The sequence below is a fragment of the Nanorana parkeri genome, unplaced genomic scaffold (genome assembly GCF_000935625.1).
Source record: "Nanorana parkeri isolate BGI_ZX_2015 unplaced genomic scaffold, ASM93562v1 scaffold3, whole genome shotgun sequence".
In the NCBI taxonomy this organism is placed as follows: Eukaryota; Metazoa; Chordata; class Amphibia; order Anura; family Dicroglossidae; genus Nanorana; species Nanorana parkeri.
In genome coordinates this window covers 5,126,960-5,145,560 of record NW_017306271.1, presented here as the reverse complement: position 1 = coordinate 5,145,560, position 18,601 = coordinate 5,126,960, and the positions used below count along the sequence as shown (strand labels likewise).

At 41.2% G+C, this 18,601-nt stretch overlaps 1 protein-coding gene across 1 annotated transcript in view; it reads right to left on the bottom strand.

Moving 5' to 3' along the window:
• Window positions 1-18,601, bottom strand: part of USP42 (ubiquitin specific peptidase 42) — a 43,257-nt gene that overhangs the window by 11,452 nt on the left and 13,204 nt on the right. The window contains exons 3-9 of the mRNA XM_018571748.1: window positions 15,601-15,810; window positions 8,684-8,794; window positions 8,377-8,479; window positions 6,007-6,074; window positions 2,932-3,002; window positions 2,024-2,106; window positions 1,035-1,146 (exon numbers count right to left, since the gene is read on the bottom strand). Coding sequence (XP_018427250.1) covers window positions 1,035-1,146; window positions 2,024-2,106; window positions 2,932-3,002; window positions 6,007-6,074; window positions 8,377-8,479; window positions 8,684-8,794; window positions 15,601-15,810 — 758 coding nt within the window. The remainder of the gene's footprint in view (window positions 1-1,034; window positions 1,147-2,023; window positions 2,107-2,931; window positions 3,003-6,006; window positions 6,075-8,376; window positions 8,480-8,683; window positions 8,795-15,600; window positions 15,811-18,601) is intronic.

The window sequence follows — 18,601 nt, the reverse complement described above, 5'->3', positions numbered from 1 at the left end:
TAGGCCGAAAAGCAGAGTTCAACCTGTCACAGCCAATCAGGGCAGCGAAACAACACTTAATAAGTTTTCTTATCTGGCTTTGCATGAAGATATAAAGTTTCACCAAAGTTAAGAGAACTTTGGAGTCAGGGCTTTTCCCCATAGTTCTCCTAAGGGTAACTGGAGGACACAAACTATCGTCCTCCCGTCACCCAAAGCTCAGTATTCCGCGAGCTACAGCTCACGGTATACTGAGACGCCGCAGCTGAAACGGATCCCGACAATTATGTCTGGATTCGCGCAGCTGTGTGTGAGTGACAGCTGGCTCTGCCTATGTAGAGGCAGAGCCAGCTGTGCCCGCCCCTCCCCCATCCGTTTCGCCAGTCAGCGGTGGAGGATCGGACAGGGGAGGGGGAACCCTGCATGGAGCCGTGAGTGACAGTCACGGCTCTCTGCAGGGACAGGATCGAGAAGTGAGCGAGCGACGCTATGTGTTCTCTCACTTCCCGATCTACTGAGCCGGCCTGTGACAGTCTCATTGTCAGAGGTCGGCTAGAACTATGAGGCTGAGTGATTTTCACTCGCCTCATAGTTCTCCATTAATACAATGCACACCTTATGCCTGGTTCACACTGACCGTTTTGTAGCCCTGTTCACATTTGAGCGTTTTGTCGCAATAGCAAAACGCCTGTCACTGGAAAGAGTACAGGAGCTCTTTTTTGGCATATTACAGCTCGTTTTGGCCCCATAGACAAAAGGAAGCGCTTGAAAACGCGCTGTTTTTGCGTGTTCGCTCATCGATGAGCTACAATCTGCTCCCAAAAACGCACGTTTTGATGCATGCACATGAAACGCACAAAACTGGGCATCAAAAATGATGTCGTCCAGGTGTGAACCCAGCCTTAGGGTGATTTACACAAGATAAAACACACAAGTCAATTATGTAAAAGCTACAGCCTATGAACAGTTTGAAATATTTGTTTAGTGAAGCTTTTAAAGATGGCAAGTATGAACAGAAAAAATACTTAAAAGAATGGGGACCATCCTGGACTTACCTTTGAAAGTTTTCCTCCACTGAAACTTGCAAATCTTTTCAGTGACAGAGTCAGGACATTAGATGTTCTATGAATTGTAAATTTCTTTGTTGCCGTAACTAACTGATTACACCTGAGGAAGCAAGGGGCCAAGATAAGTACTACACAAATAATGTTACATAAAATAGAACTGTCTAGGAAGAATTATGGGAGCTGTGATTGGTGACTTTCTTTTTTTAAGTTGAATACTCCAGGAGTGTAATCTTTATCCTGCCTGCAGCACTTAGTGACTATAACCGCTACTATGCTTTTCCAGATCAATGCCCCACCAAGTAGTGTAGCAAATTCAAAAACACCCGCCATGGAGCAGTTTTAAACAGAAGTCAGCAATGGCAAGTGTCACAGATTTCTTTTAAACAGTGATGAAAGAAGTTAAAAGTTGATTGTAGTGACAGTCCACACAGAACACAGAAAGCCTTTCTAAACCTCACTGTTAATATACCCCTTGCATGTCAAGTTTTGAAGTAGTCACCCATCACAACAAGGAACACAAGTTGAAACACATGTGAATGAGTTCCTGAAAACATGAACTACTTGTGTCAAACAATGATCTAGGTCAGCAGTCACTAAATGGTGGACCACTGTCCACACAGGGACCGAGTGGTGGTTCTTTTCGGAGCACGATTGCCAACCTGCACTGGATTATGGCTGGCCGACATTGAATAAACTGGACTTTGAGGCTGGTGATAACCCAGCGCAGCTCCTCCCTCCACTTCAGTAATTGGTTGCTAGGACCGCTGGCTTCCTAGCGACCAATAACATCAGGCAGGGCCGCCTGCTACAACTGCGAGTGATCTGGGTGGCTGTACAGTGTGCTGTTGATAGTAACACAGAAACCCTAACGCTACAGAGACCTCGACTATAATACAGCTTTCATATGAGTGCTCCGGGAGAAAGTTAAATGTCATATGTAGAATGCATAACAACAGTAAATACATTTAAAAGCTTACTTGCTGCATTTGTATGCATTGTCTCCTTCTAGTTGCTCGGATTTCACAAACTCTTCCAGAGCCTGGTTCATACTATGCGAAGACTGAAACAAATTCAAACATTGTTAGGATTATAGGGGGCATAAGAACATCAGTATTATTTATAGATGCAACATGGCATATCTCACAGACTTATTAGAAAGCTAAGCACAACCTTTGTATATTTTCTTTACCAACTGCAGCTGCACAGCCTAGCAAGCGTAAGCTGTATGTATACCCAAAAAAATATTGTTTTCTAAATCCCTTTTCAGCTTCTAGAATTCCATATAATGTATTATATAATATCGTTTGTGTGTTTGCGTGTGTAAACTTGTTTTTGTGTATAGTTTGTTATATTATTTAGGTACATGGGACAGCTATATTAGCTCACTACATATGAAGGCCCTTTAGCTACTACACAAAAGGTTGTATTTACTGCTCATTCTGGCAATTCAAGTCTAATCTACAAATCTCTATATGTAATAAACTACAAATATGTGCACAATAATATTAAACTTTAATTTCCCTTTCATAATGTGCTGTGTATGGGACAGTCACTTTTTTGCCTTACAAAATATTTATAAGGCCCAACTGTGGACATTTTGCTTTGCAGAGTGTTACAATGTATCTAATGTTACCTAAGGGAACATAGGCAGCAAAAGTAAGACTGCTTCACATATTCATGAGGGGTATCCTGGACAGGAAGCAAGAGGAAATCTGCCTAATGGGGAGACAGGCAGCAATTAAAACCTTCCCCACACTATTGATACCCTAAAAGGAAAGAAAAGTCTAGAATGGTACTTTATTGAGCAACAAAGAAAATAACATGACCACGAACATAGTGAAAAAGTAAAAAGTAAATGCTGAAACCAATGCTCAGTAACAGTTACCTTTATCTCTAGTGCAATGTCAAGGCAATCTTCATATGTATCGGATACAGATTTGCACTTCAGACATTTTACTGCAACAGAAAGATGGCAAGTGACTCATTAAAATGTGCAATTTGTGTGACAAACAATATCGTTTACTCCTTTAATCATGAATTTTTAAACAACTCCACCATGACACAGTATAGTAAAATATGGTCAACCCTGCACCAGTTTCTTTAGTCTACTTCACAGGCCCTTTGCATTTTTTCTCCCATGCAGCGAGCTCTCTTCTCTCCCTTCTTTGCATGCATATAGTCTTGGAACCTCTATAATTTCCCCTTTGTTTTTTTCCTGCTAAAGCTGATCGTAACCCTCCCTAGCCAAAGAGTGCCGTCTTAACCTATATTTAGATCTGCAGTTGCCATGGTGCTGCACATGTGGTCACATAAGACACATGAAGTCTTTCACCTTTAGGATGTCCAACAGCATGCCAAATGAGGGATAAGCAACAGAATCTGGCATCCGATGAGGCTTGAAAATCCACCTGTCACTGTCTGACTGAATCTGGAGGGAATGAGGATGTTGATCAGGAGATGATTCCTCTGGAAAACAAGCCCTCGCACAGACAGGGTGCCTAGGACTTCTCCACAGCCCAAGGCTGACATCAGTAGTAAGGATCTTCCAAAAGAGGGGAAGAAAGGACTTGTCAAGGACTGGAATGACTTGTCCCATAATGGGAATGTTGTATTGTACAGGTTTGAAGTGAAACTAGACAAACGGCACTGCCTTGGAGGCTACCATCAAACCAAGCATTTTCATGCAAAAATGGAAAGTCGGATAACTCATGGACTCGAGAGCTCAAATCTGACATTGGGGAGTCTAAAGCTTCTTTTGAGGGAGACACACTCTGGCTTGAGCTGTGTCCAGGACTAAATCAAATTAAATATAAATGGTGATTTTGTTTACAGCGCTGAAAGATGCAAACTCTTGTAATGCCTGGATAGTTAAGGCCACATTGTCTGACATAGCCTGCACAGACTGTTCCCCAAGCAGTAGGTCGTCGAAGTATCCCACAAAAGGGGATATTACCATAGCGCAGCAGGGCTAGTACTGGGGCAAGCACCGTGAACACCAAAGGTACATAGAAGACGCTGAATGGCAAAGCAGAGAACTGGTAGCACAGTGGCCATACAGCAAGGTGTAGGAAATCTGATGTGCTGGACCATTGGGGACAAAGTGGTCCTGGTGAAGGAAGTGACAACTGACCTGGTGATCCATGGGGAATTTCCAAGCTCAAATTAAACATTCAGTGCTTTGAGATACAACGTGGGAGAATGTCCCCTTTGCATTTGGCCACTGTGATCAGGCAGGAGTAAAGCACCTAAAACAGTTATGCCACAGGAACTGGGACAATGACACCTTGACCCAAAAGACCAGAGAGAGCGAGACTAATGGAGATCTGCTGTGGTGACACAGGAGGGTATGAGGTGAGAAAAACTCAAACCACCTCCTGCATCAATACAACCGAGATGCAAGCCAAGTGTTTGCAAAGGCTAACAAATATCACCTCACTTTAAAAGTGGGGGCACACCTTTACGCAGGGGAAAGGTGGTCTAAAAGGTGGTCTAAGAGTTGGCGAACCTGGAACACTAGCCCTTACAGATAGAGTGGGAGTCAAGGGGTCTGGGCTTGGATTGTGCAGGAGTGGGGACCATGTCAGCAAGTGATGAGCCTTCACAGCCTTTGACTTAGGCTTCTTTCTCTGAGGAAGTTGGGTGCTCTTGCCACCAATAACAGCATTGATAATGGTATTCAGAGTAGGTTTAAAAGGGATGTTGTCTCTAGATGGCTATGCGCATCAGATTTGTTTTTAGATGCGGATTCCACCGTCCAACACTTTATCCAAGGTTTCCTCCGCATGAGTACTGACAGCAGACCTATGCGAGAGATGAGAAGGGAAAACCTCCAGGAGCCTCTTCCAACTGTAACCTAAAGCTACCTCCATTTGCCCCAATCGTTCTATGTCCAAGGGATCAACCGCAGTAGAGATACCTTCTCATAGTCAAAAAAAAAAGAAACTTTGTTGTACATAGAAATATACAAGACACAATTATTGCAATCTAGCCAGTGTTAGACAATACACATTACAGATGAGATACCATTTAAAAAAAGGGACTTTGGCCAGTTAGCCAAGGTTTGGGAAAGCGAGGTCACAGCCAACAAGTGGTGAAGAGCAGGGCCTGCCTGTGATTACAAAACTCTTGAGGGCTTCCAGAGATTATCGGTTGGGCCCTTAAAGAAAGCAGTATCCTCCACTGGAATGGTGGCTGTTTTCCACAGTGTTAGCTGACCATCTTTTTTTTTTTTAAGCAAAGACCTGTTCAAAGGGATACAGGTGTTATAAGCACTAGGGGGAAGCAAACATTTTGTCAAGGGGTTTCCATTCGCCATTAAAATTCGAAACAGCAGGTGCACTAGAAAAGTCTTTGCAGACTTAGGGGCTCTAAAGGACATGGCGAAAGCACTGGTAAGAAGCGACAAGCTGATCCTCTAATTTCAAAAAGGTGCACACAACATCAAAACTGTATCCTTTAAGAGTAATGACAAAGGCTCCTCAGACACAAGCTCATCCGGTAAGGACCTGGAGAGCACTCCGTGGCTAACTTGTTACCAGAATGTAGGCTGGTAAGCTTCATGCATGGAACAGAGTGCCCGAAAGACACTTCCGAATTATCCCCAGAACATACAGTCCAGTGGGGTCTGGACGATGCCCTTCAAAAGCCAGGCCGAGGACAGCTACGGTCGATTGCTGAAATTGGAGAGACCAACTCTAGCAGCAGTATAAAGAAGTGTCTTGGTTAAAAGGGAAAAAAAATGTATTCAAGAAAAAAAAAAAAGTTGCTAGAAAAAACACAGGTTGGTCTTTTACACAGGCGAGCTGACAAAAAGACATTCATACTCCTGGGACACTAATAAACTAAAGTATGGGATTATCCTGGGTTTGCCAGTGTCCAATCCTCCTGTAGACAGAAGGTTAACCCTAACATAAATGACTTCCTTGTGCCTCAATGGATGAGAAAGAAACGTATTTCTTACCTCGAGATCGCAGACATCCCCCAAATACTTGGTGTATAAAAGTAGTTGCTTGTGTGCTTCTGCCATAACTGAAAAACAGAATTTTATGTCATCACCACCACTTCCCGCCAATAAATACGTCATTTGTCACAATAACATATAAACTTGTCTACTCTCTCCTATGCATTTGATGCAATTCTAAATATATATATCTCTATCTACCTAGATATCGCTCTATCTACCTAGATATCGCTCTATCTACCTAGATATCGCTCTATCTACCTAGATATCGCTCTATCTACCTAGATATCGCTCTATCTACCTAGATATCGCTCTATCTACCTAGATATCGCTCTATCTACCTAGATATCGCTCTATCTACCTAGATATCGCTCTATCTACCTAGATATCGCTCTATCTACCTAGATATCGCTCTATCTACCTAGATATCGCTCTATCTACCTAGATATCGCTCTATCTACCTAGATATCGCTCTATCTACCTAGATATCGCTCTATCTACCTAGATATCTCTCTATCTACCTAGATATCGCTCTATCTACCTAGATATCGCTCTATCTACGTAGATATCGCTCTATCTACCTAGATATCGCTCTATCTACCTAGATATCTCTCTATCTACGTAGATATCTCTCTATCTACGTAGATATCTCTCTATCTACGTAGATATCTCTCTATCTACGTAGATATCTCTCTATCTACGTAGATATCTCTCTATCTACGTAGATATCTCTCTATCTACATAGATATCTCTCTATCTACATAGATATCTCTCTATCTACATAGATATCTCTCTATCTACATAGATATCTCTCTATCTACATAGATATCTCTCTATCTACATAGATATCTCTCTATCTACATAGATATCTCTCTATCTACATAGATATCTCTCTATCTACATAGATATCTCTCTATCTACATAGATATCTCTCTATCTACATAGATATCTCTCTATCTACATAGATATCTCTCTATCTACATAGATATCTCTCTATCTACATAGATATCTCTCTATCTACATAGATATCTCTCTATCTACATAGATATCTCTCTATCTACATAGATATCTCTCTATCTACATAGATATCTCTCTATCTACATAGATATCTCTCTATCTACATAGATATCTCTCTATCTACATAGATATCTCTCTATCTACATAGATATCTCTCTATCTACATAGATATCTCTCTATCTACATAGATATCTCTCTATCTACATAGATATCTCTCTATCTACATAGATATCTCTCTATCTACATAGATATCTCTCTATCTACATAGATATCTCTCTATCTACATAGATATCTCTCTATCTACATAGATATCTCTCTATCTACATAGATATCTCTCTATCTACATAGATAGAGATATATCTACATAGATAGAGATATATCTACATAGATAGAGATATATCTACATAGATAGAGATATATCTACATAGATAGAGATATATCTCTATATATCTCTCTCTCTCTATATATATATCTATCTATATGTATATAGATAGATATGATAGATAGAGATAGAAAGACAAAGACAAGAATTTCCAGTAAACATAATAGTTAGTACATAGTTAGACAATTTACAATACGAAGTGTTTCACAGGATTCACATTTTCCAATATAATCTAATTACTATTATAAGTTTGGGCAAAATAGAAATTGACACCTTTTATGTCAGGATACCCCAATGGAAATGCAGACCCCATGAAGAAGAAAAAAAATCTACAGCCCTTCCGATCCTTCTTCCAATCAATGCTACAGGTACCAAGAAAGTGTTGGCCTCATTTATGTCAGTATCTATGGAATATGTGGTTTTTCGACACACTGCCCTACAACAGCCTATACAATATGGGAAAATGATATCTGAAACAGAATAATTGTTATCAGGCAATACAAACATGCTAATCTTCCCTTATTAATCTTATTGCCATAAAAAGAGGTTAAACTACATCCCATGGAGATAAAAATAAAAAATGCAAAAACAGTTATTAATTTCCTTAAGCCCTCGTTCACACCTGACCGTTTTGTAGCGCGTTCTACGCTCGACGAACGCTCTACAAAATGGTCAAAAATATAAATTGCATTGTAGTCAATGGCCTCGTTCCCACCTTGCCCTATTTCCGCCCGTCCCTAACGCCCCACAAAACAGCCCACGCCTGAAAAGGTCCAGGTACTACTTTGGGCCGTTTTGTAGGGCGTTTTCCATTGGGATACAGCCAAGTAGCCTTCGGGGTCGCGCGACTTTTACCGTGAATCGCGGGTCAGACGTGCACATTACAATACGCCTAGGTGTGCATGGGGCCTAAGACAGGCTATATCACTTTACTATGCATTTCTATCTGTACCCCACTATTGTTAGCTTACCTGATGTAACCGTTGAGGCAAGATTTTTGCATTTCATCTACAGTATAGCGAAGAAATTCATGGGCGTCTTCTTGACTTCCTAAACGGAAATGTTTTGCAATACCTACAAATTACAAGCATAAAGACTAAAATGAAATGTATATTAGAATATGATGATACAATATAAACCGGATCCTACTATTACAGATCTACTAACAGATTACAATCCGCCTGCTAATCACCATTAACAATTGCCAAAAACAACTTGTGATACTGAGAGTATACAGTGTTTTAGGAATAGGAAAGGAAGATAGGAATATGTACTTACGTCTTAGGTCATTGATAACACCAGTTGGCTTGATGACATTGCCCATGTTAGACAAAGCCTGAACAATGTGAGACTGCATAACACACATCATACAAAAATCTTGCTGCCGACCTGAAAGCAAAAAATATGAAAAAAAATTGGGAACAATAATTAAAGATTTTAAGTCATATTCAAAAAGTACACTGAGATACAAGTATTAGGATAAAATCCACTGATAAGCTGTCTTGGTAAATACCTATTTTGAAAAAAAAAACTGTTGGGTCATTTAGCTCCATACCTTATCCACAACCATGGGTTTAATAATTCAGCAATGTTTGCATATATTAATGGCAAAATAAGAAAAAGTTATTTTACCATTGCCCTGTGATAATTCTACCATTTGTCCCACCGATCACAACATCAAATAACATTATGTGGAAGGATTAAAACCCCAAAAAAGTAAAAAACTCTGTTTTTTACTGCTTTCCAGAGCTCCAGTTAAGTTAGAGGGAAAAGATTGGTCCCAGATATGGAATACCATTATCAACTATACAGTAAATACGGTGGTAATGGAAACTAATTATAAGTATTTAATACGCTGGCATATTGTCCCTCAGGAAATGGCAACATTTCAGGGGGGAGTGCCTCTAAATGTTTTAGAGGATGCATGGCAGAAGGAACCAATTTGCATACGGTATGAGATTGAGAAATTGAACAGAACGAGCCGTATGAAGGACCAAACACTCGAGGCTGGCATCAGATGAGTCCTGAATATCCTCCTTGTAAAACTTAAGAAATAAAAATAGACCAGGTGGTAACTTTGCAAACTGGGAATGAGTGCAATATGCCAAAAAGAGCAAGAAGCACTCACAGATCTAGTAGAGGACAGGATGGAACGTGATCCTTAAGCCCTCGTTCACACCTGAACGTTTTGTAGCGTGTTCTTCGCTCGACGAACGCTCTACAAAACGCTCAAAAATATAAATCCCATTGTATTCAATGGTCTCGTTCCCACCTTGGCATATTTCCGCCCGTCCCTAACGCACTACAAACGGCCCACGCCTGAAAAGGTACATGTACTACTTTGGGCCGTTTTGTTGCACGTTTCCATTGGGATACAGCCAAGTAGCCTTCGGAAACACGCGAGGGTCACGTGACTTTTTACCGCGATACGCATTGCGTATGCAATACGCCTAGGTGTGAACGAGACCTTAGACCATAAGTTTGGATGATGGTCTGTCCGAGACACCTTCAGATGGTGTACAGAGAAGCCAATTTACCCTTACGAGGTCCATCCAGAATAGGAAAATAAAATACATAAAATCAGTCCTACTGAAGCAATGGCTGAGTGATAGACTCTCATAGCCTGAACCACATCCATACGATGGGGGGGAAACTTCCTTTTGATGATCTTCAGCCAGGCAGAGGGATATAGAATAATGTTCTGGTTGAGGTGAAAGCCAAAAAATACACAGGCAAGAAGTCCTAGGCCTTACCACCACCTTGTCCCTATGCAAAAAAGAAGGGGTACCCTGCAGGATAAAGCTCCCAGTTTAGATTTTTGCCTCAGAGGTGATGGCTACAAGAAACGCCACCTTCTGGTTCACAGCAAAGAAAGGAATGTCTTTGATGAGTTCACATGATGATCTCTGAAGAGCAGAGAGAATCAGATCCAGATTCCATGGAGTAACAGGGGGGATACATGCAGACACACTGTACAAAGGTCTAAGGCCTTGTTCACACCAAATGCAGAGCAGATCCAGTCAGGTTTCTGCACACGCACGCTAGTCTTTTAGATGCGTTTTTGGCTAAAAAAAAAACCATTTTTTTTTAGTTTAACATGGGCGTTCAGTGTGTTCCAGGGATTTGCATGCTTTTTTATGCGTTTGCAGATCCAGAGCAGGTAAAATAGGGCCTGCTGCAGTTTTTTTACCTGCTCTGGATCTGCACGCTGCGGTGTGAACTGGAGCTAAAAATACCATTGGAATACATTGGACGCAGTTTTGATCCGGTCTGGACCTGCTCTGCGCTTGGTGTGAACTAGCCCTAAATCAAGCAGCGAAGGACCAACAGTCTCTGAAACAAGATAGACAAGCAGAAACCAATGTGCCGAGTGCCAAACACTGGTACGGACAGCTGCGGGGAGGAGAGGGTTTGTGCCATGGGGACACTGCTAGGGTGGAAGCCAATTGCAGAATGACTTCCATTTCCGACAATAAACATTATTTCAAAAAAAAAAAAAAAGCCTTTCTAGCGGTTAGCATCATAACCGCTAGAACATGATATCCTGGGTAGCAGGATATCATGTTCCTGGGAGAGTGGAGGATATGATATACCGTATATACTCGAGTATAAGCCGTCCCGAATATAAGCCGAGGGTGGGAAATGAGGCAGCTACTGGTAGATAGATACCATTAAAATACATTAATATTTATTTAAAAGAAAAATAACCTAGCTCTGTAAGTGGAAAAGGGGGTACAGGGCTACATATCATGTACTACGGATCATTTAACCCATTCATGTTAGCAGAGGATCATTGTAAATGTATTGTCTGCACTGTATTAGCAGTATATACTCTATATAGAGTATATACTGCTAATACAGTGCAGACAATACATTTACAATGATCCTCTGCTAACATGAATGGGTTAAATGATCCATAGTACAGGGCTACATATCATGTACTACGGATCATTTAACCCATTCATGTTAGCAGAGGATCATTGTAAATGTATTGTCTGCACTGTATTAGCAGTATATACTCTATATAGAGTATATACTGCTAATACAGTGCAGACAATACATTTACAATGATCCTCTGCTAACATGAATGGGTTAAATGATCCATAGTACAGGGCTACATATCATGTACTACGGATCATTTAACCCATTCATGTTAGCAGAGGATCATTGTAAATGTATTGTCTGCACTGTATTAGCAGTATATACTCTATATAGAGTATATACTGCTAATACAGTGCAGACAATACATTTACAATGATCCTCTGCTAACATGAATGGGTTAAATGATCCGTAGTACATGATATGTAGCCCTGTACCCCCTTTTCCACTTACAGAGCTAGGTTATTTTTCTTTTAAATAAATATTAATGTATTTTAATGGTATCTATCTACCAGTAGCTGCCTCATTTCCCACCCTCGGCTTATATTCGGGACGGCTTATACTCGAGTATATACGGTAAGAGAAAGATCATTAATGTACAGAGCGCTTCAGACCATTTTATGCCGAATGGTTCACCTTATCTGGCGAGTGCATTTTATGAGTGGTGGAGCACAATCATGTGGAGATGTGTTAAACACTGTATAATATAAGCAAACTATTTATGAGAAATCAGCACGGAATGGTTTTATTCACTAGAGGTTTGCATGGATATATGGATTATTGAATGTGGACTGCTGTTCATTTTTAAAGTATATATATTGGGATATTGTGATGTGTATTTATACTGATATTTAGTTCAAAATATTTACATACAGCACACTTTATATCAGATTTTTTTTATTGGCAAACGCTGTGAAATTGTGGAAAACGTATTGCATGGGGTTGTGGATTTCGTGAAAGCAACTAATGCGAGGTGATGTATGTATGTTTGTAGGTATAGGTGGTTTTAAGCACTTTATTATAGGGCAGTGCACTTTATATTACTGTTCAACAGAAGCCTGCGGCAACTGCTCCGTGGACAAGAGGGTGTCTAAGTATGCCAGAACGGGTATTCCAAGAAAGTACAGCAAGGCAAATAGTAGGGCTAACACTTTGGTGAATACTTGTGATGTAGACAAAAGCCTGAAAGTTAGGACCACACAACAGTAGTTGGGGCCCCACCGCATTACATAGGAAACAAGTGTGCTGGAAAGATGGACATGCAAGTTTGCATCCATGATGCCCACATAAGTCAGAAAGTTCCTTCCTGGAGAAGGGAGGCGATGACAGATACAGTAAATGCCATGCAGAATTTCTGGATTCAAATGAAGACATTACAGATACAGTAAATGCCATGCAGAATTTCTGGATTCAAATGAAGACATTAAGAACTAGAAATTCAAGATGGGGCAAATGCCACATTTGTGTATGGGAACAATGAACAAGTTGGAGAAAAAACCCTATTAATTTGTTCCACCAGGGAATTTGGGACAATGACCCCTTGATCCAGAAGACCCAAGAGGGCTTGACAGAAAATCCCCCAATCTGTGGGATGACATAGAAATTAAGGTCTCTTGTAGAGAGAATACCAGTATAAAACTGAGAAAACCTAAGCTCGGTGGGCTGGAGACTGCCGGTGTGAATCTACTAGTACTGTCGGCTAACTTGTATGCCCAGGATTCTAACATATACAAGGCATATCCTAGATCCTTAACTGGTTAAGGACATTAAAGAATATATGTGAAGAGTTGATTATACAAATATAAGGTTAGTGACTGGATAAAAGAAGAAAAAAATGGCACTTTGCAAGTCGAAACACTTTCTAAAACAGAAATAGAAGAAGCAAAAAACTTCTGTCGCTGAAAAAAGTACACAAGATTTATTTTTGGCATATTAAAGCTAGTTTTGGCCCCATAAACTCAATAAAACGCTTAAAAGTGTGCGTTTGCTGTGTTTATTGTGCATTTTTATGAGCGTTTGCTTATTAACATCAATGAGCTACAATCTGCTCACAAAAACACGCATTTAGCCGTATATGTGCATTAAAAAAAAGCACGTATAAACGCAAAAACAGGCATCAAACTCGCAAAAATGCTGTCGCCTAGGTGTGAACCCAGCCTAAACTGCAGTTTTAAAATACTTAACTGAAAGAATACAATATTTTCTGTGATTGGAGGAGAGGAGGAAGTGTGGATGGGGCATCTGTCTTCCAATTAGAGAATGTCCCATATTCTTTAAAAAAAAAAAAAAAGACAACGAGGGTGGAAAGGGGCAGGTGATGCGATTGCAGCTTTGTACAGCTTGGTTGCATCTCTCCCTCTCTTCAATTCACAGAAGCTCGGTGTTGGTTGGCGGGGATAGCATGCTGCAAGGTAAGATTTTTATACTTTGCAGCAGCCTTCTGAACACAACACCAAGCTTTTTAATGATCTTTTACACACCTAGCGCAGTTTGAAAGCTGAAATTAATATAAAATATGTCACATGTACCTGAGAAAGCTATATATATTCTGCTTCCAAAGTGAAGAAAAACATATACAAAAACACTATACATTGCCATTAATGTGGCAAGAGTCACAGAGCACACTTTTTTTTTTCTTTTCTGCAAAATAAGCTTCACATTTAGGGCCCATTCACACCACACCCAATGCTATTTCTGGCTTCTGTTGACACCAGCGCAGTCCGTTCTGGACCAGACTAGAAAAATACAGCATGTCTCATTTTGTCTGGTATGCACTTGAACCGCAGACAGGTTCACACCATTTTCTGGACCAGATCTGGTCTGGAAAATGGTGTGAACCTACCCTTAGACTTCCTAAATCACTTATGGCCACACACAACACTCTCGAGCAGTAAGATTTCTAAAACTTGAGGAATCTAGCATGGGATGTCTTCTCCAATTTTAGACTAACCAATGAAAATGATCATAACCCACCAAATGGACTGTCCAATGGATGCGGTAGTATGCATAGCAAGGTCTCGCTGCTAAAATTAATTTGCTGACCTATGGCTGCTAAGCATCAGCACCAGAGGTTATCATATTATTGGCAATCATGCAATCAATCCACAAAGCAGGTGCATGCACATGGCACTTAACTCCCAGTTAAAGAAAGTGCTCATGGTTATTTTAATAGAAGCTCAACCTGCTTCAATAGAAATCTGAAACACACAGTAGGTTTAATATCTGCATGAGCTACCATAACAATACAGAAACAAACATTCTTATTTAATTTCTTAGGGAGATTAAAACTTTCCCTTACAGGTACTAATATGTATTCTTGGTATTTAGAATTTCTAACAGAATTTAGAGTGTTCCACCAAAATCTTATCGATATTCAAATAAAAGTAATAAAATTGTGGTGGTCACAGTTGGACATGTGTGTGTACAAGGTATATATACCTGCCCAAAATGGTGGCTGTATCATCCAATTCCTGGGCTGCTCCATGAGTCCAGGGCCAAAAAACTCCAAAACAGCTTGTAGGTGTTGAAGAGCAAGATAATGTGACTGTGTGCTCTCCAGAGCCTTGGCTCACGCTCCCCATTTAAGGAAGGACTTAAGGATCGCAGCACAGCAGGGCAAATTTGCTGGCACTGGCAAGGATTATACTGGACAAGTTTAACAATAGGTTGCAATCTTGCTTGAAGCCAGTGCTGCATAGCATCAAGAACTTACAGCTAGAAACATTAAAGGAAACGGGAGATCAGATATGAAATTCAATTGAAAAAAAAAATATGAAAATCACTTTCCTCCAAGTTCCCTTTCTTGCTTTTTTTACCAATAAAAGTAATCTGCTTCCCAACAGGGTCAAGTAAAGACAGATCATGTATGTGTTATCAGGGGGTTAAGCCATATGGTCAAAAAGTTTCAGTTTTAAATATTTAGTATCTATAGGATGCCATAATATTGTTCTCAAATAAAGATAACAATCCATAACACGGGCATACTGCAAATTACACCATGAAATATCAAAGCATGAATGTCATAATGGGTTGGAAGGACCATAACCCAAAAATGAGTGAAAACTGGTGAATCAGAGATGTCTCGATATGTACAGGCAAATCAAGATTGCTGTATATGTAATAAACCCAAACTGTGATTCTCTCAAGTCATGATTCCAATACAAATAGAGATTTAACCGATTCATCATGATTTCTGAAACAATTAGCTCATATCTGATCATAAATAGGCACCAGCTGAATAGCAGCAGACTGTTGGCACCTGAAAGCTACACTTGCCCAACTGCTTAAAAGAAGAGTTTATTAAAAGCCATACTCACACGTCTTTGAATGATCGCGACTCAGCATGTAGTTTGCAAGTGGTGCAGTGTATGTTAAGCACTGCAACACAGAGTTGACAAAGCATGTATTGCCAAGATTTTGGAGACCGGCTCCAACCTTCTGAATTCGCTGCCATTTCAGTCTTATTTTCTCTGCAGGAAAAATAATCTTTTCTGGTGCGCTAATGCCATCCCCTGGTACTGCCAATGCTGAAAAATACACAGAGAAGGAGAAGTTATTGTTGTAAATGAAGTATAAATAAAAAGGATTTCATAAACTGCAAATAGAGAAAAAGCACATTCTGAAAAATGGTGTATCTTGTGTAAGCTTGCACTGCGGTATAATAACAACAGCCTGGGTTTCTTGTTGACCTTGGTTGTGGCCAGTATGGAGACTTAACAAATAGTATATTAAAAAAAAAGTGTTATGCCCCAAAACCAGCCAGATTATAACCTCTATTCCCTGGAAAATGTATAATAGTGCGGCCAAATGTGGGATGTTCTCATACCAAGTACCGAACTCGGTACAAGTACAGATATTTTTCCAGCTCCAAGACTAGAGAAAAATTCTAAAGTTAGGAGGCAGCTGTCATTTTTGAAAAGCATACGGAGCACCTGGGATTTGTGCATCTGTTTTAATGTTTGATATACACTATATTACCAAAAGTATTGGGACGAAAAAGTAACCCGCCTTTACACACACATGAACTCTGATGGCATCCCAGTCTTAGTCTGTAGGGTTCAATATTGAGTTGGCCCACCCTTTGCCGCTATAACAGCTTCAACTCTTCTGTGAAAGGCTGTCCACAAGGTTTAGGAGTGTGTCTATGGGAATGTTTGACCATTCTTCCAGAAGCGCATTTGTGAGGTCAGTTACTGATGTTGGCCGAGAAGGCCTGGCTCGCAGTCTGCGATCTAATTTATCCCAAAGGTGTTCTATCGGGTTGAGGTCAGGACTCTGTGCAGACCAGTCAAGTTCCGCCACCCCAAACTCACTCATCCATGTCTTTATGGACCTTGCTTTGTGCACTGGTGTGCAGTAATGTTGGAACAGGGGCCAAGCCCAAACCCTGACAAACAACCCCACACCATAATCCCCCCTCCACCAAACTTTACACTTGGCACAATGCAGTCAGGCAAGTAGCCTTCTCCTGGCAACTGCCAAACCCTGACCCGTCCGTCAGATTGCCAGACAGAGAAGCGTGATTCGTCACTCCAGATAACATGCCTCCACTTCTCTAGAGTCCAGTGGCGGCGTGTTTTACACCACTGCATCCAACCCTTTGCATTGCACTTGGTGATGTAAGGCTTGGCTGCAGCAGCTCGGCCAGGGAAACCCATTCCATGAAGTTCTCTACGCACTGTTGTTGTGCCAATCTGAAGGCCACATGAAGTTTGGAGGTCTGTAGCTATAGACTGTGCAGACAGTTGGCAACTTCTGTGCGCTTCAGCACCGCTCTGTCATTTTACGTGGCCAACCACTTTGTGGCCGAGTTGCTGTTGTTCCCAGTTGCTTCCACCTTGTTGTAATACCACTAACAGTTGACCTTGGAATATTTAGTAGCAAGGAAATTTCACGGAACACCTGAATCCAATGACTTAGAGGGGTGTCCCAATACTTTTGGTAATATAGTGTATATTAGGGATGGACCAATGCGTTTTTTAAGCACCGATTCTTGTCTAAGTACTCGCAGATACAAGTACTGATACATTTTTGTTTATTGTCATGCAACAGTTTTTCTAAAACAATACAGATTAATGATTTCAGGACAGTGGGGGGAGCGCCAGAGTTCAGTCACAGCTGCCACCCTGGTAGAAAATGCAGAGTATTGGCACTGGTATCTGAAGATCCCTATCCTCAAGGTAGACAACAGCTGATCAAAATGCATCAACAGCTAGGCATAATATAACAATGGTTGGAGTAATGGCGGTAGGGGACAACAATACAACATAAAACAAACGTAGGATAGGCTGGGAAAATCCAAGAACAAAAGGCAGCCAATGACTGTCCAAGGAGAAATGACACCATTTCTCAACACAACTCATGACACATGCTGATAAATTCCTTAATAAATGATGGTTATTTCACAAGAATATTTGCATAAAGACTGTATCCCAAGCCTCTTCATTCACCTGCTGCTTGAGAAATCTAAATATGTAGTAAAGAAACACTGGTTTTACTTGTTTGGAATTGCCAGTTAGCTAATACGCCATTATAAACTATTATAAACTGGCACGTATTTCCAGTAAAACATTTCCAAAGACATTACTTCATAGTTAACATGTATGAGAAATTAAAAGAACTATGAGGCGAGTGCTTTTCACTCACCTCATAGTTCTAGCTGACCTGTGACAATGAGACTGTCACAGGTCGGCTCAGTAGATCGGGAGGTGAGCGAACAGTTACCGGCGTTCGCTCACCTCTCGATCCCGTCACGGCTCTCTGCCGTGACAGGGGAGGGGCTGGATTCCCCCCTCCCTGCTCCGCCAGCGCTGACTGGCGGAACAGACGGGGAGGTGGCGGGTACAGCTGGCACTGCCTCTGGATAGGCAGAGCCAGCTGTCAGTCATGCAGCTGGGCGGTTCCAGACATAATTGTCGGGATCCGCTTCAGCGTCTCAGTATACCACGAACTATAGCTTGCGATATATTGAGCCTAGGGTGACGGGAGGACGCTAGTTTGTGTCCTCCCGTTACCCTAAGGAGAACTATGGGGAAAAGCCTTAACCCCATAGTTCTCCTTTAATTTAAAAAAGGAACTGCGCCTGACTCAGTACTATTTAAGGCTACTAGGGCTGCAACAACTAGACTAAATCGATTATTGAAAACGTTGGCAACGTTTTCAATCATCCATTAATTGGCTTCTGATAAGTTGGCCCTGTTCACGGCTCCACATGCTGCGCACCGCACCTCCTCCCCATCTCACGCTGGCCGCCCCACACCTCCTGCCCGCCTCACGCTCACCGCCCGCATCCACGATCGGCACAGCGACGCAGGGAGA